Source organism: Rhinolophus sinicus, chromosome 17 (genome assembly GCF_057876585.1).
Source record: "Rhinolophus sinicus isolate RSI-liver-muscle chromosome 17, RSI-T2T, whole genome shotgun sequence".
In the NCBI taxonomy this organism is placed as follows: Eukaryota; Metazoa; Chordata; class Mammalia; order Chiroptera; family Rhinolophidae; genus Rhinolophus; species Rhinolophus sinicus.
This window is the reverse complement of record NC_142517.1, coordinates 95001013-95017929: the sequence shown is the minus strand read 5'-3', so window position 1 is coordinate 95017929 and position 16917 is coordinate 95001013. Positions and strand designations below refer to the sequence as shown.

The following is a 16917-nucleotide window of genomic DNA, read 5'->3' as shown; positions in this document are numbered from 1 at the left end:
GTTTCCTTATGTAGAAGGGGGAAAAAAAAAGAGTTGCATGTCACATAGGACATAGGATTGCAGGAGATAACCGGGGCTGGCACGCACACACCGCGTTTTCTTTCGCAGGTCAATGAAGAGCGTGCACCTTACCAGCAGCATCCTGCATTTGACGTCGCGCCACTTTCAGCCCCGCGTACTCTGCTGCTGCGGCAACGGCCTGGGCAAAGTCGGCATCGGTGAAAAAAGAGCCGTCAGAAGAACTAACGCTGGAGCGTCCACTGGAAATGTTGTCCTCCTCCGAGGCGGAGCCCCAGCCGTTGATCATCGATCCGGTGACAGAGCTCTCCAGGTCCCCGACGCTGGAGGCAGGGGTCTGCTCAAGCCCGCGTAACAAAAGCCTTCTCGTCTGCATCTTGGCCACTTCCATGTCAGCTTCGTCTTCTTCCTCTTCTGGTGCGTCCGTATCCATATCTGAGACGAGGGGTCCTGAAATGTAGCCATAGGTATGTGGTGGGGAAATCGGGCGTGGAGGTGGAGGGGGGCTTACAGGCTGCCGTCTGCAGGGAGACAAATGAACATGTAGGACTCAGCTCACAAAAGGATAAATCAACCAAGAAATTCACACCACAATGATTGAAACTTTGCTTTCATGTATCTAATTCATTCAAGAAAAAAAAAAAACACCTGGAAATCAGAGTATGTCTAAGTTTTGTTCTGAGTTGTAAGAAATTTACTTTAAAACCAGAGGCACTTTTAACCCAATTGGGTTACCTTTTGATCCAAGTTAAATAGAAATATACCCAGCTATCTATAAGTCTCCTTATGTCTTATCATTTGGATTATGTTCGGCTAAAAAGGGGGAAGTAATATGCATTTTGACATTTGTCCTATATATTTGTCTTATGTATTTGTCCTACAGTATATTGGATGTTATTGACAGCTTATTATTACCAAAGACAAAAGCTATCAGTCCTCAAACAGATTGCTCCATAAACATGTAAAACATGTTCCTTTCTCTTTCCTTCACTGCTACTCTAACCATTGTAAAAAATACTCATCCATTCTGACTATAGAGATAGAATTTCACAGGATTAAAAATTATACATTCAGCATATGACAAAAGGCCATGAGAGCTAAAGCAACATTTCTCTGAATTACTCACTTCGGAGTTTCACTAAAGGTTATCTGCTATTTTCAAATCTATCGCTATTACAATTATTCCACCTATCTATCTTTCAACAAAATGCTTAAAGCTGAGGACAAAATAAGGCAGTATCCTACAATTTAAGTTCACAGAGTTACCAATAACTGGTTTCAACCATCTCTCCACCAACCTGGAGAACAAATTAGTGCAAAGCAATCCTTTTACTACCATCCCACACCATCACCCATAGTGAATGTAAGATGACTAAGAAAGACATTAGGGAAAAGCAAGGTTTCTGGAAAGAAATTATTCCCAAGGAAGGAGAATGCCAAGAGATTAACCCTTAAAGTAGGAAAGTGCCTGAAAAATGGGAAGAGATATAACGACTTCTACTAATAGTTGGAGGACGGCTTAGTCAGTGATGTGCTCCCGAAGGTTAAAGAGATGACATGTATGGGAATATCATTTGGAAGGGCCATGATAACATCTTGTCAAATCCTGTGCTTCTGAGAAGTAAAGAGGATGGAGTCCACCCAGGCCTGACAACCTGAGCACTAGTGTTGGATGACAGATGAGATTAAGATGACTAGTGTCATCTGGTGACTTTCATGTCTTGGGAAACTAATAGAGAGATGCATGTCACAACTGGTAGTCCACTTGAAGATGTGGCTCAATTGTTCAAGGACTACAAATGCCTAGAGAAGCTGCCCAGGACTGCGCCCGTCATCTACGGAGGCAGTGGGTGCCAGCCTCTTCCCTCACCATCCTATGATCCTATAGAGCAAAACGACATACAATAGTCAGCGCTAACCAAGGAAGACTGGACCCTCATCCAGTCTGCCCTGTTTATGCTTCCTCGTCCTTGCCTTAGCACTTAGGACAATTCACCTGGAAGAGGGAGGAAGAGGGAAACGGTTAAACGCAGACCATGCCGCCTTTTTACTCCATGCCAACATAGCCACATACATGTGCAATCTGAAAGGTTATCTGGACGTGCACAATTACAGTTTTAAAATGAATGAGACTGGGTCTTAAATGAAAAGAAAGCATACAAGCAAAACAATGTAGGATCAGGTCAAGACTTAACTAAGGGACCTAGTATAAGAGAAAAAGGAAAGTTCAATATAGTAAAGTTTTTAGGGTTGTGATGGCAGAGGTTCAAAGAAAAACGTTTGTGCTTTTTTATCCCAATGGATTGAGACACTTCAATAAACATGTTATTAACACAAATGGAAAAGCATTAAAAAGAAATGGTTAAAATATTACAATTAACTCATTATTTCAGCATCTACTTTGTAACTAAATATATTTTACAATGTTAACTCATTTGATTCTCACAAGTTTTCAAGCAAGGTACTTCTTTTATTATTTTACAGATGAGCATATTAAAACTCAGAAAAATTAAGGACCTTGCCAAAGTGCCCACCACTAATATGAATCAAGTTTAGAATTTTTTTTCACTTTTTAAAAAAAAATTTATTGGGGTGACAATTGTTAGTAAAATTACATAGATTTCAGGTGTACAATTCTGTATTATATCATCTATAAATCCCATTGTGTGTTCAACACCCAGAGTCAGTTCTCCTTCCATCACCATATATTTGATCCCCCTTACCCTCATCTCCCACTCCCCACCCCCCTTACCCTCTGGTAACCAACAAACTATTGTCTGTCTATGAGTTTTTGTTTCTCATTTGTTTGGCTTGTTCTGTTGTTGTTTTTGATTTATATACCACATATCAGTAAAATCATACGGTTCTCTGCTTTTTCTGTCTGACTTATTTCGCTTAGCATTATACTCTCAAGATCCATCCATGTTGTCACAAATGTTCCTATATCATCTTTTCTTACTGCCGAATAGTATTCCATTGTGTATATATACCACAACTTCTTTATCCATTCATCTACCGAAGGACGTTTTCGTTTTTTCCATGTCTTGGCCACCATAAACAAAGCTGCAATGAACATTGGAGCACACGTGTCTTTATGTATAAATGTTTTCAGATTTTTTTGGTAGATACCAGGAGAGGGATTGCTGGGTCATATGGTAATTCTATTCATAATTTTTTGAGGAACCTCCACACTGCCTTCCATAATGGCTGCACAGTCTGCATTCCCACCAATAGTGTATGAGGGTTCCTTTTTCTCCACAGCCTCTCCAACACTTGTGACTATTTGTCTTGTTAATGATAGCCATTCTGACTGGGGTGAGGTGATATCTCATTGTGATTTTTATTTGCATTTCTCTGATGATTATTCATGTTGAGCATTTTTACATATGTCTATTTGCCATTTGTATGTCCTCTTTGGAGAAATGTCTCTTCAGGTCCTCTGCCCATTTTTCAACTGGGTTGTTTTTTTGTTGTTGAGTTTCATGAGTTCCTTGTATATTTGGATATTAGCCCTTTATCGGAGGCACTGTTTGCAAAAATCTTCTCCCATTCAGTTGGTGGCCTCTTTATTTTGTCGATGGTTTCTTTAGCTGTGCAGAAGCTTTTAAGTTTCATATAGTCCCATTCATTTATTTTAGCTTTTACTTCCCTTGCCTTTGGAGTCAAATTCATGAAATGCTCTTTGAACCCAAGGTCCATAAGTTTAGTACCTGTGTTTTCTTCTATGCAGTTTATTGTGTCAGGTCTTATGCTTAAGTCTTCGATCCATTTTGAACTAATTTTGATACATGGTGACAGATAGCAGTCCAGTTTCATTCTTTTGCACGTGGCTATCCAATTCTCCCAGCACCATTTATTGAAGAGGCTGTCTTTTCTCCATTGTATGTTTTTTGCTTCTTTGTCAAAAATTATCTGTCCATATGTATGTAGTTGTATTTCTGGGTTCTCAATTCTATTCCATTGGTCTGTGTGTTTGTTTCTCTGCCAATACCATGCTGTTTTGATTATTGTAGTCCTGTAGTACAAGCTAAAGTCAGGGAGCATGATAACTTCAGTATTGTTCTTTTTTCTTAAGATTGCTTTGGCTATTTGGAGTCTTGTGTAGTTCCAAAGAAATCTGATGATTTTTTATTATTTCTTTAAAAAATGCCATTGGGGGTCCAGCCCGGTGGCTCAGGCGGTTAGAGCTCCGTGCTCCTCACTCCAAAGGCTGCCGGTTCGATTCCCACATAGGCCAGTGGGCTCCCAACCACAAGGTTGCCAGTTCAATTCCTCGAGTCCCACAAGGGATGGTGTGCTCTGCCCCCTGCAACTAAGATTGAACACGGCACCTTGAGCTGAGCTGCCTCCCGGATGGCTCAGTTGTTGGTTGGAGCGTGGGCTCTCAACCACAAGGTTGCCAGTTCAATTCCTTGATTCCCGCAAGGGATGGTGGGCAGCGCCCCCTGCAACTAAAACTGAACATGGCACCTTGAGCTGAGTTGCCGCTGAGCTCCCGGATGGCTCAGTTGGTTGGAGTATGTCCTCTCAACCACAAGGCTGCCGGTTCGACTTCCACAAGGGATGGTGGGCTGTGCCCCCTGCAACTAGCAATGGCAACTGGACCTGGAGCTGAGCTGCGCCCTCCACAACTAAGACTGAAAGAACAACAACTTGAAGCTGAACAGAACCTTCCACAACTAAGATTGAAAGGACAACAAGTTGACTTGGAGAAAAGTCCTGAAAGTGCACACTGTTCCCCAATAAAGTCCTTTCCCCTTCCCCAATAAAGTCTTAAAAAAAAAAAAATGCCATTGGGATTTTGATGGGGATTGCATTGAATCTGTATATTGCTTTGGGTAATATGGCCATTTTAACTATGTTGATTCTTCCAATCCATGAGCACGGAATGTCTTTCCATTTCTTTGTGTCTTCTTCAATTTCTTTTAAAAATGTCTTATAGTTATCAGCATATAGGTCTTTCACATCCTTGGTTAAGTTTATTCCTAGGTATTTTATTCTTTTTGCTGTAATTGCAAAAGCAATTGTTTTTGTATTTCTTTTTCTGAGATTTCATTGTTAGTATATAGGAATACAATGGACTTTCATATGTTGATTTTGTAGCCAGCAATTTTACTGTATTCGTTGATTGTTTCTAATAGCTTTTTGGTAGAGTCTTTAGGGTTTTCTATATATAGCATCATGTCATCTGCAAAGAGTGACAATTTAACTTCTTCATTCCCAATTTGGATGGCTTTTATTTCTTTCTCTTGCCTGATTGCTCTGGCAAGGACTTCCAACACTATGTTGAAAAGCAGAGATGATAGGGGACAGCCCTGTCATGTTCCTGAACGTAGAGCAAAGGGCTTCAGTTTTTCACTATTAATTATGAGATTAGTTGAGGGTTTGTCATATATGGCCTTTATTATGTTATAGGTATACCTATTTTATTAACTGTTTTAATCATAAATGGATGTTGTATCTTGTCAAATGATTTTTCTGCATCAGTTGACATAATCATATGATTTTTGTCCTTTATTTTGTATATGTGATGTATCACATTGATGGATTTGCGGATGTTGAACCATCCTTGTGTCCCGGGGATGAACCCCACTTGGTCGTGATGAATAATCCTTTTAATGCATTGTTGTATTCGATTTGCTAGAATTTTGTTTAGGATTTTTGCGTCTGTATTCATCAGAGATATTGGTCTGTAGTTTTCTTTTTTTGTGTTGTCTTTACCAGGTTTTGGTATCAGGGTAATGCTGGCCTCATAAAATGAGTTAGGGAGTACTGTTTCTTCTTCAATTTTTTGGAAGAGTTTGAGCAGGATTGGTATTAGATCCTCTTTGAAGGTTTGGTAGAATTCACTAGTGAAGCCATCTGGTCCAGGACTTTTGCTTTTGGGAAGGTTTTGAATGACTGATTCAATTTCCTTACTGGTGATCGGTCTGTTTAGATTTTCCAGTTCTTCATGGTTCAGCCTAGGAAGGCTATCTGTTTTTAAGAACTTGTCCATTTCTCCTAGGTTATTGAATTTGGTGGCATATCGTCCTTCATAGTATTCTTGGATGATCCTTTGTATTTCTGTGGTGTCCGAGATAACCTCCCCTTTTCATTTCTGATTTTGTTAATTAGTGTCTTCCTCTTTTTATCAGTGAGTCTAGCCAAGGGTTTGTCAATTTTGTTAATTTTTCAAAGAACCAGCTCTTTGTCATATTAATTTTTTTTATTGTCTTTTTGTTCTCTATTTCATTTAGTTCTGCTCTGATTTTTGTTATTTCCTTTCTTCTGCTGACCTTGGGTTTCATTTGTTCTCTTTCTAGTTCTTTAAGGTGTAACATGAGATTATTTATTTGGGAATTTTCTTGTTTCTTGAGATAGGCCTGTAATGACATAAATTTCCCTCTTAAAACTGCTTTAGCTACATCCCCAAAATTTTGGTGGGATGTATTTTCATTGTCATTTGTTTCTATGTATCTTTTGATCTCTCCTCTAATTTCTTCTTTGACCTGGTTGTTCTTTAATAGTATGTTGTTTAATCTCCATGTATTTGTGTTTTTTCCTGCTTTCTTTTTGCACTTGATATCCAATTTCAAAGCCTTGTGATCAGAGAATATGGTTGGTATGATTTCAATCTTCTTAAATTTGCTGAGGCTGATTTTATGTCCCAATATATGGTCTATCCTTGAGAATGTTCCACGTACACTAGAAAAAAATGTATAGTCTGATGTTTTAGAATGAAGTGCTCTATATATGTCAATTATGTCCATTTAATCTAATGTGTTATTTAGGGCTGCTATTTCACTATTTATTTTCTGTTTGGATCATCTATCCATAGCTGTCAATGATGTATTCAAGTCCCCTAGTATAATTGTGTTTTGGTCAATTTCTCCCTTTAGTTTTGTTAGTAGTTGCTTGGTATATTTCGGTACTCCCTGATTGGGGGCATAAATATTGATGACTGTTATGTCTTCTTGTTGTGTAGTCCCCTTTACCATTATGAAATGTCCATCTTTGTCTCGTTACCTTTTTCACCCTGAAGTCTGTTTCATCTGATATCAGTATGGCTACACCTGATTTTCTCTGGATACCATTTGCTTGGAGTGTCAATTTCTACCCTTTCACTTTGAGTCTATGCTTGTCCTTGTAGCTGAGATGTCTCTTGGAGACAGCATATGGTTGGGTTTAGTTTTTTGATCCAATTTGCTACTCTGTGCCTTTTTATTGGTTAGTTCAGTCCACTTACATTTAGGGTGAGTGTTGATATGTGAGGATTTCCTGTCATTCTATCTTTAGTTTTCTGGTAAGGCTGTGTCTCCATTGTTTCTTTGCCTTTCTGTTGTCTATTATTTCTGTGTGATGGTATTCTATGATGCTTCCCTCTGTTTCTTCTTTAATTACAATATATTTTCAGTTCTGGATTTTTTTTGAGTGGTTACCCTTAAGTTTATGTAAAAGAAAGTTCGATATTTAGAGTATTCCATTTTCTTCAGCATGCTTAGTTTCTCCATTCCCATATTCCAGTTCAGGCCTTTACTCTCCCCTTTTTATGTTTTGGTTGCCACAAATTATCCCTGTTGATGGTGGTCGAATAGCCTCCTTTAGTATTTCTTGTAGTGCATGTCATGCATTAGAAAATTCCCTCAGCTTCTGTATATCTGGAAAGGTCTCTATTCCTTCTTCATATCTAAAGGATATCTTTGCTGCATATATTGTTCTTGGCTCATAATTTCTCTCTTTCAATAGTTTGAATATTTGATTCCACTCCCTCCTGGCTTGTACAGTTTCTGCTGAAAAATCTGATGATAATCTAATGGGCTTTCCTTTGTAGGTTACCGTCTTCTTTTCCCTGGCTGCCTTGAGGATTCTATCTTTGTCGTTGATTTTAGACAGCTTCAATACAATTTGCCTTGGAGAAGGCCTGTTGGGATTGAGGTAATTAGGTGTTCTATTTGCTTCTTGGATTCGAGGGTCCAGTTCTGTCCACATGTTTGGGAAATTCTCATCGACAAGTTGTTTGAATATATTCTCTGTTCCCTTCTCTCTTTCTTCTCCTTCTGGTATGCCCATTATTCTTATATTGCTCTTTCTGATGGAGTCAGAAAGTTCTTGTATAGTTCTTTCATTTCTTTTAAGTCTCAGGTCTCTTTCTTCTTCCATCAGTGTCATTTCCAGGTTTCTATCTTCGATGTCACTGATTCTTACCTCCATCTGGTCAACTCTACTTCGTAAGCTGGCTATTTCATTCTTAATTTCTTCTATGGAGTTCTTAATCTCCAGAAATTTTATTTGGTTCTTTTTTTAAAATTACAATCTCTTTGGTAAAATGCTCATGTTGTTCTTTGATTGCGTTTCTGAGTTCATTAAACTGTCTTTCTGTGCTTTCTTGCATCTCGTTGAGTTTTTTCTGAACTGCAATCTTGAATTCTCTGTCATTTAAGTCACATATTTCCATATCTTTAACTTCCTTTTCTGGAGACTTTTCACTTTCTTTCTGAGCTGTCTTGTTGCCTTGGTTATTCGTGGCAATTACTGAATTATTATTTCTCTTCCTGGACATCTACAGGAGTGGCTTCTGCAACAGGTTGATAGGAAGAGGTCTTTCTTTTGTTTTCCAGTACTTGTAGGTAGAATGTTTTGTTTTCTCTCTGACTGCACCCCTTGTTTCTCTCTCACACAGTAGTGCTGTTTTCTCTGCACTATTCCAGCTTCTCATACAATGGGGGGATTCCCTGAGAGATGGGCTTCTCCTCTTGTTTGTAGTTCACCTGGGTCACAGGGTGCAGTATTCGTGTGGGTATGTGGAGAGCTTTTGAAGTTCCAAAGCTCTTCCTGCACCAGATTCAGAGCCCGTGTGTTTCAGCAGTTCTGTTTACTCCTGCAGGGATCCGCCCAGATAGGTGGGGCCAAGGGCAGGATGAGTTGTGAGAGGTGGCCTAGAACAATGTCCGCGACCACCACCACAGCCAGTCCTGCTTCCACAGCTCCCTCCCCTTTGCCGGAACTAGTTGGACTATGAATCTGTGTCTGTGGTCCACAGTTCTCAGAACTACAAATATTTTGTTCTTTTGATCTGACACGGCTACTGTTCCGCTTCTAGCACCGGGCAGGTGGGGGCGGGGCGAGCTTTGGGAGGGTAGGGAGGGCGCGGGTAGTCTCAGTGCCTAAGGCTTCTGTTCTCTGCTTGGCAGTGAGGGCTTAAACCACCGTTTTCAGCCTTCTTCCTTCAGTCTTTTCTCTGAGGTCTCTGCCGTGAGCGTTGGGTTCAGCCGTGTTATATGCTGTCCCCTCAGCCCTGTGGGCCATAAACGGAGCCCTAGCAGTCCGAGTTCTTCCCTCTCCCACAGCTGCGATAGTTCCGGGATGCAGTGAGCTCAGAGCACTGAGATAGTTCTGTGTCCTGCGCCCGCGTGGCTCTGTCTCCACACTTCTCCCCTTCCTCCCCCCCCTCGCATGATTCGCCCACCTTTAGGTGAATTCAGTAGTGGGCCTCTTCGTCTTGCCTGTCTGCTGTGCAGGGAGTCCTTTGTGGAGCTATAGTTGTTCGACTAGCTGTAAATTCTAGGGGAGATTTACAGAGGCTCACCTCACACTGTCATTTTGATGTCTCAAGTTTAGAATTTAATCTCGCATTTCGTTTTCAAGGTCATAACCTTACTTCAAACAATGATGTTATTACAAATGTATTCATACACACACACACACACACACACACACATATATATATATATATATATATATATATATATATATATATATACACACATACATACACATAAATGTAATATATACACACACACACTATTTGTGCATATATATACGGGTATATACATATATATAGATATGCACACATAGTTTTTAAAATATAATGTGTTATTTTTTATTTGTGGGTGGTTTCTAATGAATCTGTGTGTGGCATAGAAGAAATATGAAAAATGTGCTAAAGCTGAAATTATTTACGAGATTAAAATGGATAATTGTTTCAATATGGAGTGTGTTATACACATAGGAGGAAAACCTTTGTTTAATTTAAATTGTAATAAAATGCCATACTTAAAAGTCAATTTACAGTCTTTGTCAGCATGCACATCTAAAATACCACAAAAAGTTCTCTTTTTAAAGACATGTAAGACTATTAGTACAAAAGGGACTATTTTGACCATCAGTAAGGGGATGTAGAAGAGCCCACTTCACCACGAAAGGATGCCAGCATTGTTGTATTTGGATTAATTCACATTCTGTAGAGTAAAAACATCTTCCTGTTAAACAAGGGCTGGCTTTTAACTATTACCACCCTGTGCAAATGCTTTAGACAGACAGAAAAATTTATTCGAACCATCTGTAAATAAATCAAGCCCAAGGAATGTGTGATAAACATATACTGTTTGAAATATGTAATATATTCTATTTGAAAACAAAAAGCTATTTCAAGATGCTGCACTCAAGTGGGACTTGCCACAAATGAACCTCCACCTTCAAACATGTTCAAGAAAAGAAGGGAACAATGCCATTAATTTATGAAAGCAGGTGTTTATATAGTTCATCATATATCTTTTACCAGGCTAAAGACAAAAAGGAGGAAATGCATATGTTTGAATTTTTTTTCTGAAACTGGTGTAGCTTTAATATCTCATATAATTAACCATTACCTGGTTTGTAAATATACAAAGTATTTAATTTCCCTTTGCCTTCTTACTTTTTTTCCCCTTCCAACTATATCATACTCAATTTGTCTATATTAAAAAATATATCAGGAATTTTCCTATTACATACATGAAAATAACTTACTTTTCAAGAGAAAAGTAAATTTTATTTACTATCAACTACAGTAAACTCAATAGGGCCAGACTCTTTTTAAAACGACACATGTAAATAAGTTTAATTATATTATTTTCATAGTTATTGTCTGAAAGAGAGAAGAAAGCTTACTGTTATGTTGGTCACCTAGTTTATCTAGTTTTAAACAAAAATGGAATATCCTAGAAGTTTATTAGAATGCCAAAATTGCACTATCTATGATAATGCAAGTCTGAAATATTTACCTAATTAAATATTGCAGTGTTACAATGGTCTTAGTTCTATTTCTTATTAATATAAATCACACTATTTATATAGGTCCCTAATCAATAAACATTCCAAATGCTTTCCAAGGATGAGAACCTGCCAATCCCCCGTCAAGAGAGGGAATTTACTTCTATACTCCTGGATCCTAGTGGACCCTGAGAGTGCTCTGACCAATAGCATGTGGCAGAAGTGAGACAATGTTAGAAATTCAGCTAAATCAATATGTTCCTTGCCTGAAGGGACTTATAGTCCAGTGGAGGAGAAAGACAGTGAAATATACAATGACAATGCAGTGTTCACAAAGCTCCATGACCAAGGATGTCTAGGGTATTGTGGGCACACACAGAATTTGGTCCTGTCTCAGAGTTGGGACATCAGGGAAAGATTCTGTGGAGAGTAACTGCCACTTAATCTTGGAGCTAAAGGATACATAAATGTTAGCTCCAAAAAAGAGAGGGGAGAATGCTGTTCCAGGAAGATGGGACGGCATGTGGAAAGACAACGAGGTGGGTAAGAGCACTGGTCATTCCAGGAACTGGAAGAAACTTTCAGTGGAGGCAACAGAACAGTGAGGAGGGGAGTGGCAATGGGTAAGGATGAGAAGACATACAGGGGTCAGATCACAAAGGGCCCTGATTGCTATAGGAAGGAAGCTTGCCTTTATTCTAAGGGAAATGGAAAGTTGTTGAGAAATTTTAAGCAATTTGGAGACTTGATCAGTGTTACATTTTAGGAAAATGCCTCTGTATAGTCTGTAGCAGGAAGAATAGATTGAAGAAGGGGCAAGGCTAAAGGCAACGAGCCCACTTATGGACCATTACAGAAATGCGGGCAGAGAAAATGGCTGTCAGAAGTAGGAAAGTGCCTTTAAGACTGGAGGGAGATATGCATATCACTCTGACTGATGTTAAGCAGTGAAAATATGTAGTAGCAAGTGCTTGGATATAAGGATCTGATGTGCTAAAATGAAATCTGTAGAGAAATAGCTATCTATTTTTAATGACTGCATCATCAGGAGACTGGCAGGATGATGAGAAGCAGAAGTCAACTACTGATAGGGCAGCCATTTGAGCAGATGAAGGCTTTGAGAAGACGCTTCACTCAGGACTTAACTAGACATGGGAATTACAGCATGGTATACAGCATCAAGAAGTAGGCGTGTGATTTAATGTGCAACATTAAGGAAGTGTCTAAATAAATTACAGTACACATTTGTTTAACATGAGTACCTAAATAAAAAATTATTGATATGGAAGAATAGACTGCTCAGTGAAAAGAATAGCTGATAAAGTAATATTGGCATATCATGCAGTCAAAGCAATGTTAGTATATATAAAGATGAAAAACTGAAAGGATCTTTACTGAGGTCATAACAGTGGCTATTTCTGACTACATAGATCACTGATATTTTTATATTCTCATTTTGTGTATCTTGATTGTTAAAAATTTCTATATAACCACATTGATAATACTTTCATCACAAAAGAGCAGTAATAGTTTTGTGTTTAATGGGCTTTTATCTACTTTTTATTAGTGCCTAGTGTTATTTCCAGGAATAATCCCGGAAATAAAATTCTTAGTACCTTTACAGACTGAAAATCATACATTTTAAAAGGGCTGAATTGAGACAAATAAGATTTTTAAGTGCAGGTACACAATGCATTTACCAATTATACATGTCCACATTGAGTTCATACAAGTATTCATCCCCCTAAAACAGCAGGAGTAGGTCGACTCCAAAATTCTCCTGTAGTATCAGATTCCCATTAATCAAATACTTACTGAAGAAAGCTTTGTGGAACTCAACAACATGAGTAAAACATGAGATCTGACCTCAAAGAGCTTTTAACTTAAATATTGAAACAGAGATACAAATAAGCAAATGCTAATGAAACCTAAACACTGATTAGTATGATAGCAGGGTTGTGAACAGACCATTGTGAAGAGTAAAGAAAAGGATTGGCTGATTTCGCTAGGCAACCAGAAGGAAGTTTCACACAGTGGGGACATTTGAAAAGGACGTAGAAAGATGATGAGAAATGCTTGCCAGGCAATCAAAGAAAGAGCATGTGCAAGACACATGTGCTTAGTGAGGACCCTAAGTGAGTTGGGCATTTGGTGATGGCCATTGAGGCAAGAGTGGCCTTCCCCTCCTGCTAGTTCAAGACCAGTCCTCTGTGGGCCAGGAAGTGGCATTGTTGACCTGGGTGTTGGTAACCTGAAGACAAATTCAAGGAATTTCAAACAGATTAATTAGAAAAGTGAAGTATGGAGGAACTGGGAGGTAGAGAGGAAGTAAAAGGGGAAGAATTGTGAAAGGCTTTTAATACAGGGCTAAACAGTAAGACAACTCTGAATGGGGAATAAATTAAAAGGTTTGGGTATAAAGAAATATAATGTGGAGCGTAGACCAAAAAAGGGAGAGAGAAGAAAAGTGAAGATGAGTTTAAGGACGTGGCAGTACAGACTGATCACCTGCCCTAGCAGCCGTAAGAATAGCAAATGAACAAAATCACAAGGTATTTTGGAGTTCGAGCTGCAGGGACTTGGTGAATAATTTCATTGGGGAATGGTAGGAAGACAACAGAAAACATTCAACAGTAGACTAAGCTGATTTCAAAATGAGAAAGTTTTTAAAAATAATTTTGCCCATTCCCTTGGCTATTTTATTTTTAATACATTGGTCAGATAAAAAAGGATTGATAATTCTAAATAAGATAGGCAACAAAGGAGGAGAAAAAACACATTTGCAAAGACAAAGAATTTGGTTTTGGACATGTGTAATCTGAGATGTCCAAGTGGAAACACCACAGTGCTTAATAAAGAGAGCTGGGATGGCTAAATGAATTTGAAAGCCATCAGAATATAAGTATAGCTGAACCAAGTAATGGAGTGCTAGCGTAAGGGTGAGGACATTAGGGAATTAATATTTGTTGAATATTTACCCTGCTTTAGGTACTATACCCACACTGTCTCATTTGATTCTCACAACAACTTCTAAAAATTGCCATCACTGCATAAAGCTTACATCTGATAAAGACTGAGAAGCGTTTAGATTGACCTTTAGGAGGTTACTTTCAGTAGACTGATGGAAGCAAAATGGTAGACACCAAAATGCAGTGGGCTGAAGTGTGAATGGGACTTAGGGAGAAAGAAGTGTTTAAACAACCCTAAGGAATAGAAGGGAAGGAGAGCATGATAACTAGAAGTGGAGGCTAAGGAAAGTTTCAAAAATAGTAGGACTAACAGTGAAGATAAAGGACTGAATGAAAAGGAAGAGGCTGAAAAGTCAACACAGATAAAGGTAAACCAATTTTTTATTGTTTTTGAGCAAGTTAGAGAGGATGACATAAAGGAACACAATAGAAGAGGCAGGTTAAGAGGACGATATTGGGTACCACTTGTAACACAGAAGGGAATGGCAGGGAAATAGGTAATTCGAGAGAATGAAGGAAGAATCCTAAGGTATTTCAGAACTAATGGCATCTATTAGCCTCTCATTTGCTTTAAATAAGAGAAGCAGAGATGGTCTGTGACCTTAATAGGGAAATGAGATGCCTTATTTGTTCTCATTTGCATGAAGTTCCATGGGTTAACAATATTCAATTTAAATTATCACAATCCAACTTCCCTCTTTGTCTCAGAGTAGAAGGTTTATCTACTTCCTTCGTTTTAGAAAATGATCTAAATTTTGTAATAACCTCTTACTGATTGAATAGCTAATAAACATTGCAAGTTCTATTTTAATTGACAGAATTCAAGCAGCAGAAACCATAATTTGTTATTCATTCAAGAATATTGAAGGGAGACCTTCTGAGGCAAATAATATACTTAGTTTCAAATGATGTTAGGAATACAGGAAGTTATACACACACACACACACACACAATGTGTGAAGTGCAGTAAAATAGTACAAACAAAATCATCAACAATAAGAAAAGAGCTAAGATGACGTAGTAATAGTTTTTATGTGGTAGAAATGACAAGTGAAGTATTTGTATATAACAAATGTATTGGTTGACAGTACTAAATATACAGGTTAAAAAGAGTTTAAGACATACACACACACACACACACACACACACACACACACACACACTATTTAGTAACGTGGACAAAAGGACTCGAACCTAATATCTCAATCAAAACAAAGGGACCTAAAGTCAAGACGAAAAGGAATACACCAAACTCACTCTTCTGCAACATTACAGCTATAACATAAGGGAACAGATCATTCTGCAGACTTCATTTAAAAAGACAGGAGAAAATCTATTTTCCACAGATGAAATACATAAGGAAAACTAAAATAAAAAACACCTGCCATCAATAAAATTTACAAGATTAGCAAACCATATATTTACTACATAGTCTCCATGTGTTTGTTTATAAATGTAATTATCATAAGTGCGTGAGTATTAATGCACATTATTTTATGGTTGCAAGTTCACTAGGATCAATTAATTTAATGTTCTGGTCAATAATATTACTTGGTATGTTAATTACCGGGGCTTACTGTGCAATGATACTGGAAAAAAGGCTCATGTGAGATGAAAATTAATTCATGTAATAGCATTCTCTAAATGCTACTTAGGATTCGAAATGATCTGATCTGAGCAAAGGAGGCTCCTGACAACAGTACCTCCTGTCAGGCTGGTGCTGCATATGGCCAATCTCCTCTGGGCAGTCCTGCAACATGGGCTGGAGTTCTTCCTGTGGAGAGGGGGTCAGAGTGGCAGTGGACTGATGGCTGTAAGACACGGCGGCTGGAGAAGAAGCTGCTCCTCGGACCGGGGGAGTGGGGCCTCGCTCATCTTCCTCCTCTTCTAGTTCATCTTGTTGCAAATACATCCTGGCTGGTGGCACTGGACATGGCATTTCTTGGTCATAGCTGAAACAGATTACAAGGGCACTTAGACTTAAGTCAGGTTATTCAAATAAACCATTTGTATAGTTAAAGGAATGTCAGCTTTGAACTGTGTTTTAAATGAAAATGTTCTGAGCCACATTAATGAGGCATTGTCAAAAAAAAAAATATTCATCATCACAAAGGTTTGTGAATTGCTACATATAATTTTTTTTCCCTCTGAGGTATTACAATTTACACTGGCCTATTACAGGCTCTGAGAAGTCATGCAATAAAAAAACAACAACAAAAACTATTTAACATGGCTTAATTTAGTAATTCCAAAATGTGTTTGCTATAGTCTGTCTTGCCTACTCAACATGATCTCTAAAGGGCAACTCAAGGATGGTTGTGCAGATGACCCAAAGATGATACGCTAACCTCTGAAAAAAAGGACTCTTGAAAATCCCTTCAGAGGGAAAGATACGGGAGACCAACTTATTTATTTAATCCAATACCACCTACTTTTCCTCTGAAATTATCATAAGTCACTATTTCTTTAGCTGAACACAAAATGAAGCAGTTGGGTTGCAGTTAGGATGATGAATGTAAAACACAATAAAATAATAATGAATAAAAGGCCCCCATTCCTCCTCTACTGAGTTATGTGGAAGCTCTAGATGGATCTGGAAAACATTCAAGCCTTTCTCTTTTTTCCTACCCCAGTGCCTATGGTTATTGATTAGAATGGCAGTGATTTACTGCATTATACAAATTGTGTTCTAGTTACCCTTCTCTCTAGTTCATTCTTTACCACTTGCCTTGTTTACTTGAACTCAGGAAAGTTGAGGCTTATGTGACATGATTTTTCTGTATCTTTTACTTTACTAATCCTACTATCATGTTTCTTGTATCAACAAATAATAGAGCGATTTGCTCGCTCATCTAAACTAGAAATCTTGTAGTCATCTTTGAATTATTTCTCTCTCTTCTACTTTACACTGTTCCCC

At 38.3% G+C, this 16917-nt stretch overlaps 1 protein-coding gene across 8 annotated transcripts in view; it reads right to left on the bottom strand.

Moving 5' to 3' along the window:
* The window catches only part of ROBO1 (roundabout guidance receptor 1), a 1115129-nt gene that overhangs the window by 16925 nt on the left and 1081287 nt on the right, over positions 1 to 16917 (bottom strand). For all 8 annotated transcript variants that reach the window (XM_019750008.3, XM_074333370.2, XM_074333356.2 and 5 more), the window contains 2 exons: positions 15704 to 15952; positions 133 to 539 (listed from right to left, as the gene is read on the bottom strand). In XM_019750008.3, coding sequence (XP_019605567.1) covers positions 133 to 539; positions 15704 to 15952 — 656 coding nt within the window. The remainder of the gene's footprint in view (positions 1 to 132; positions 540 to 15703; positions 15953 to 16917) is intronic.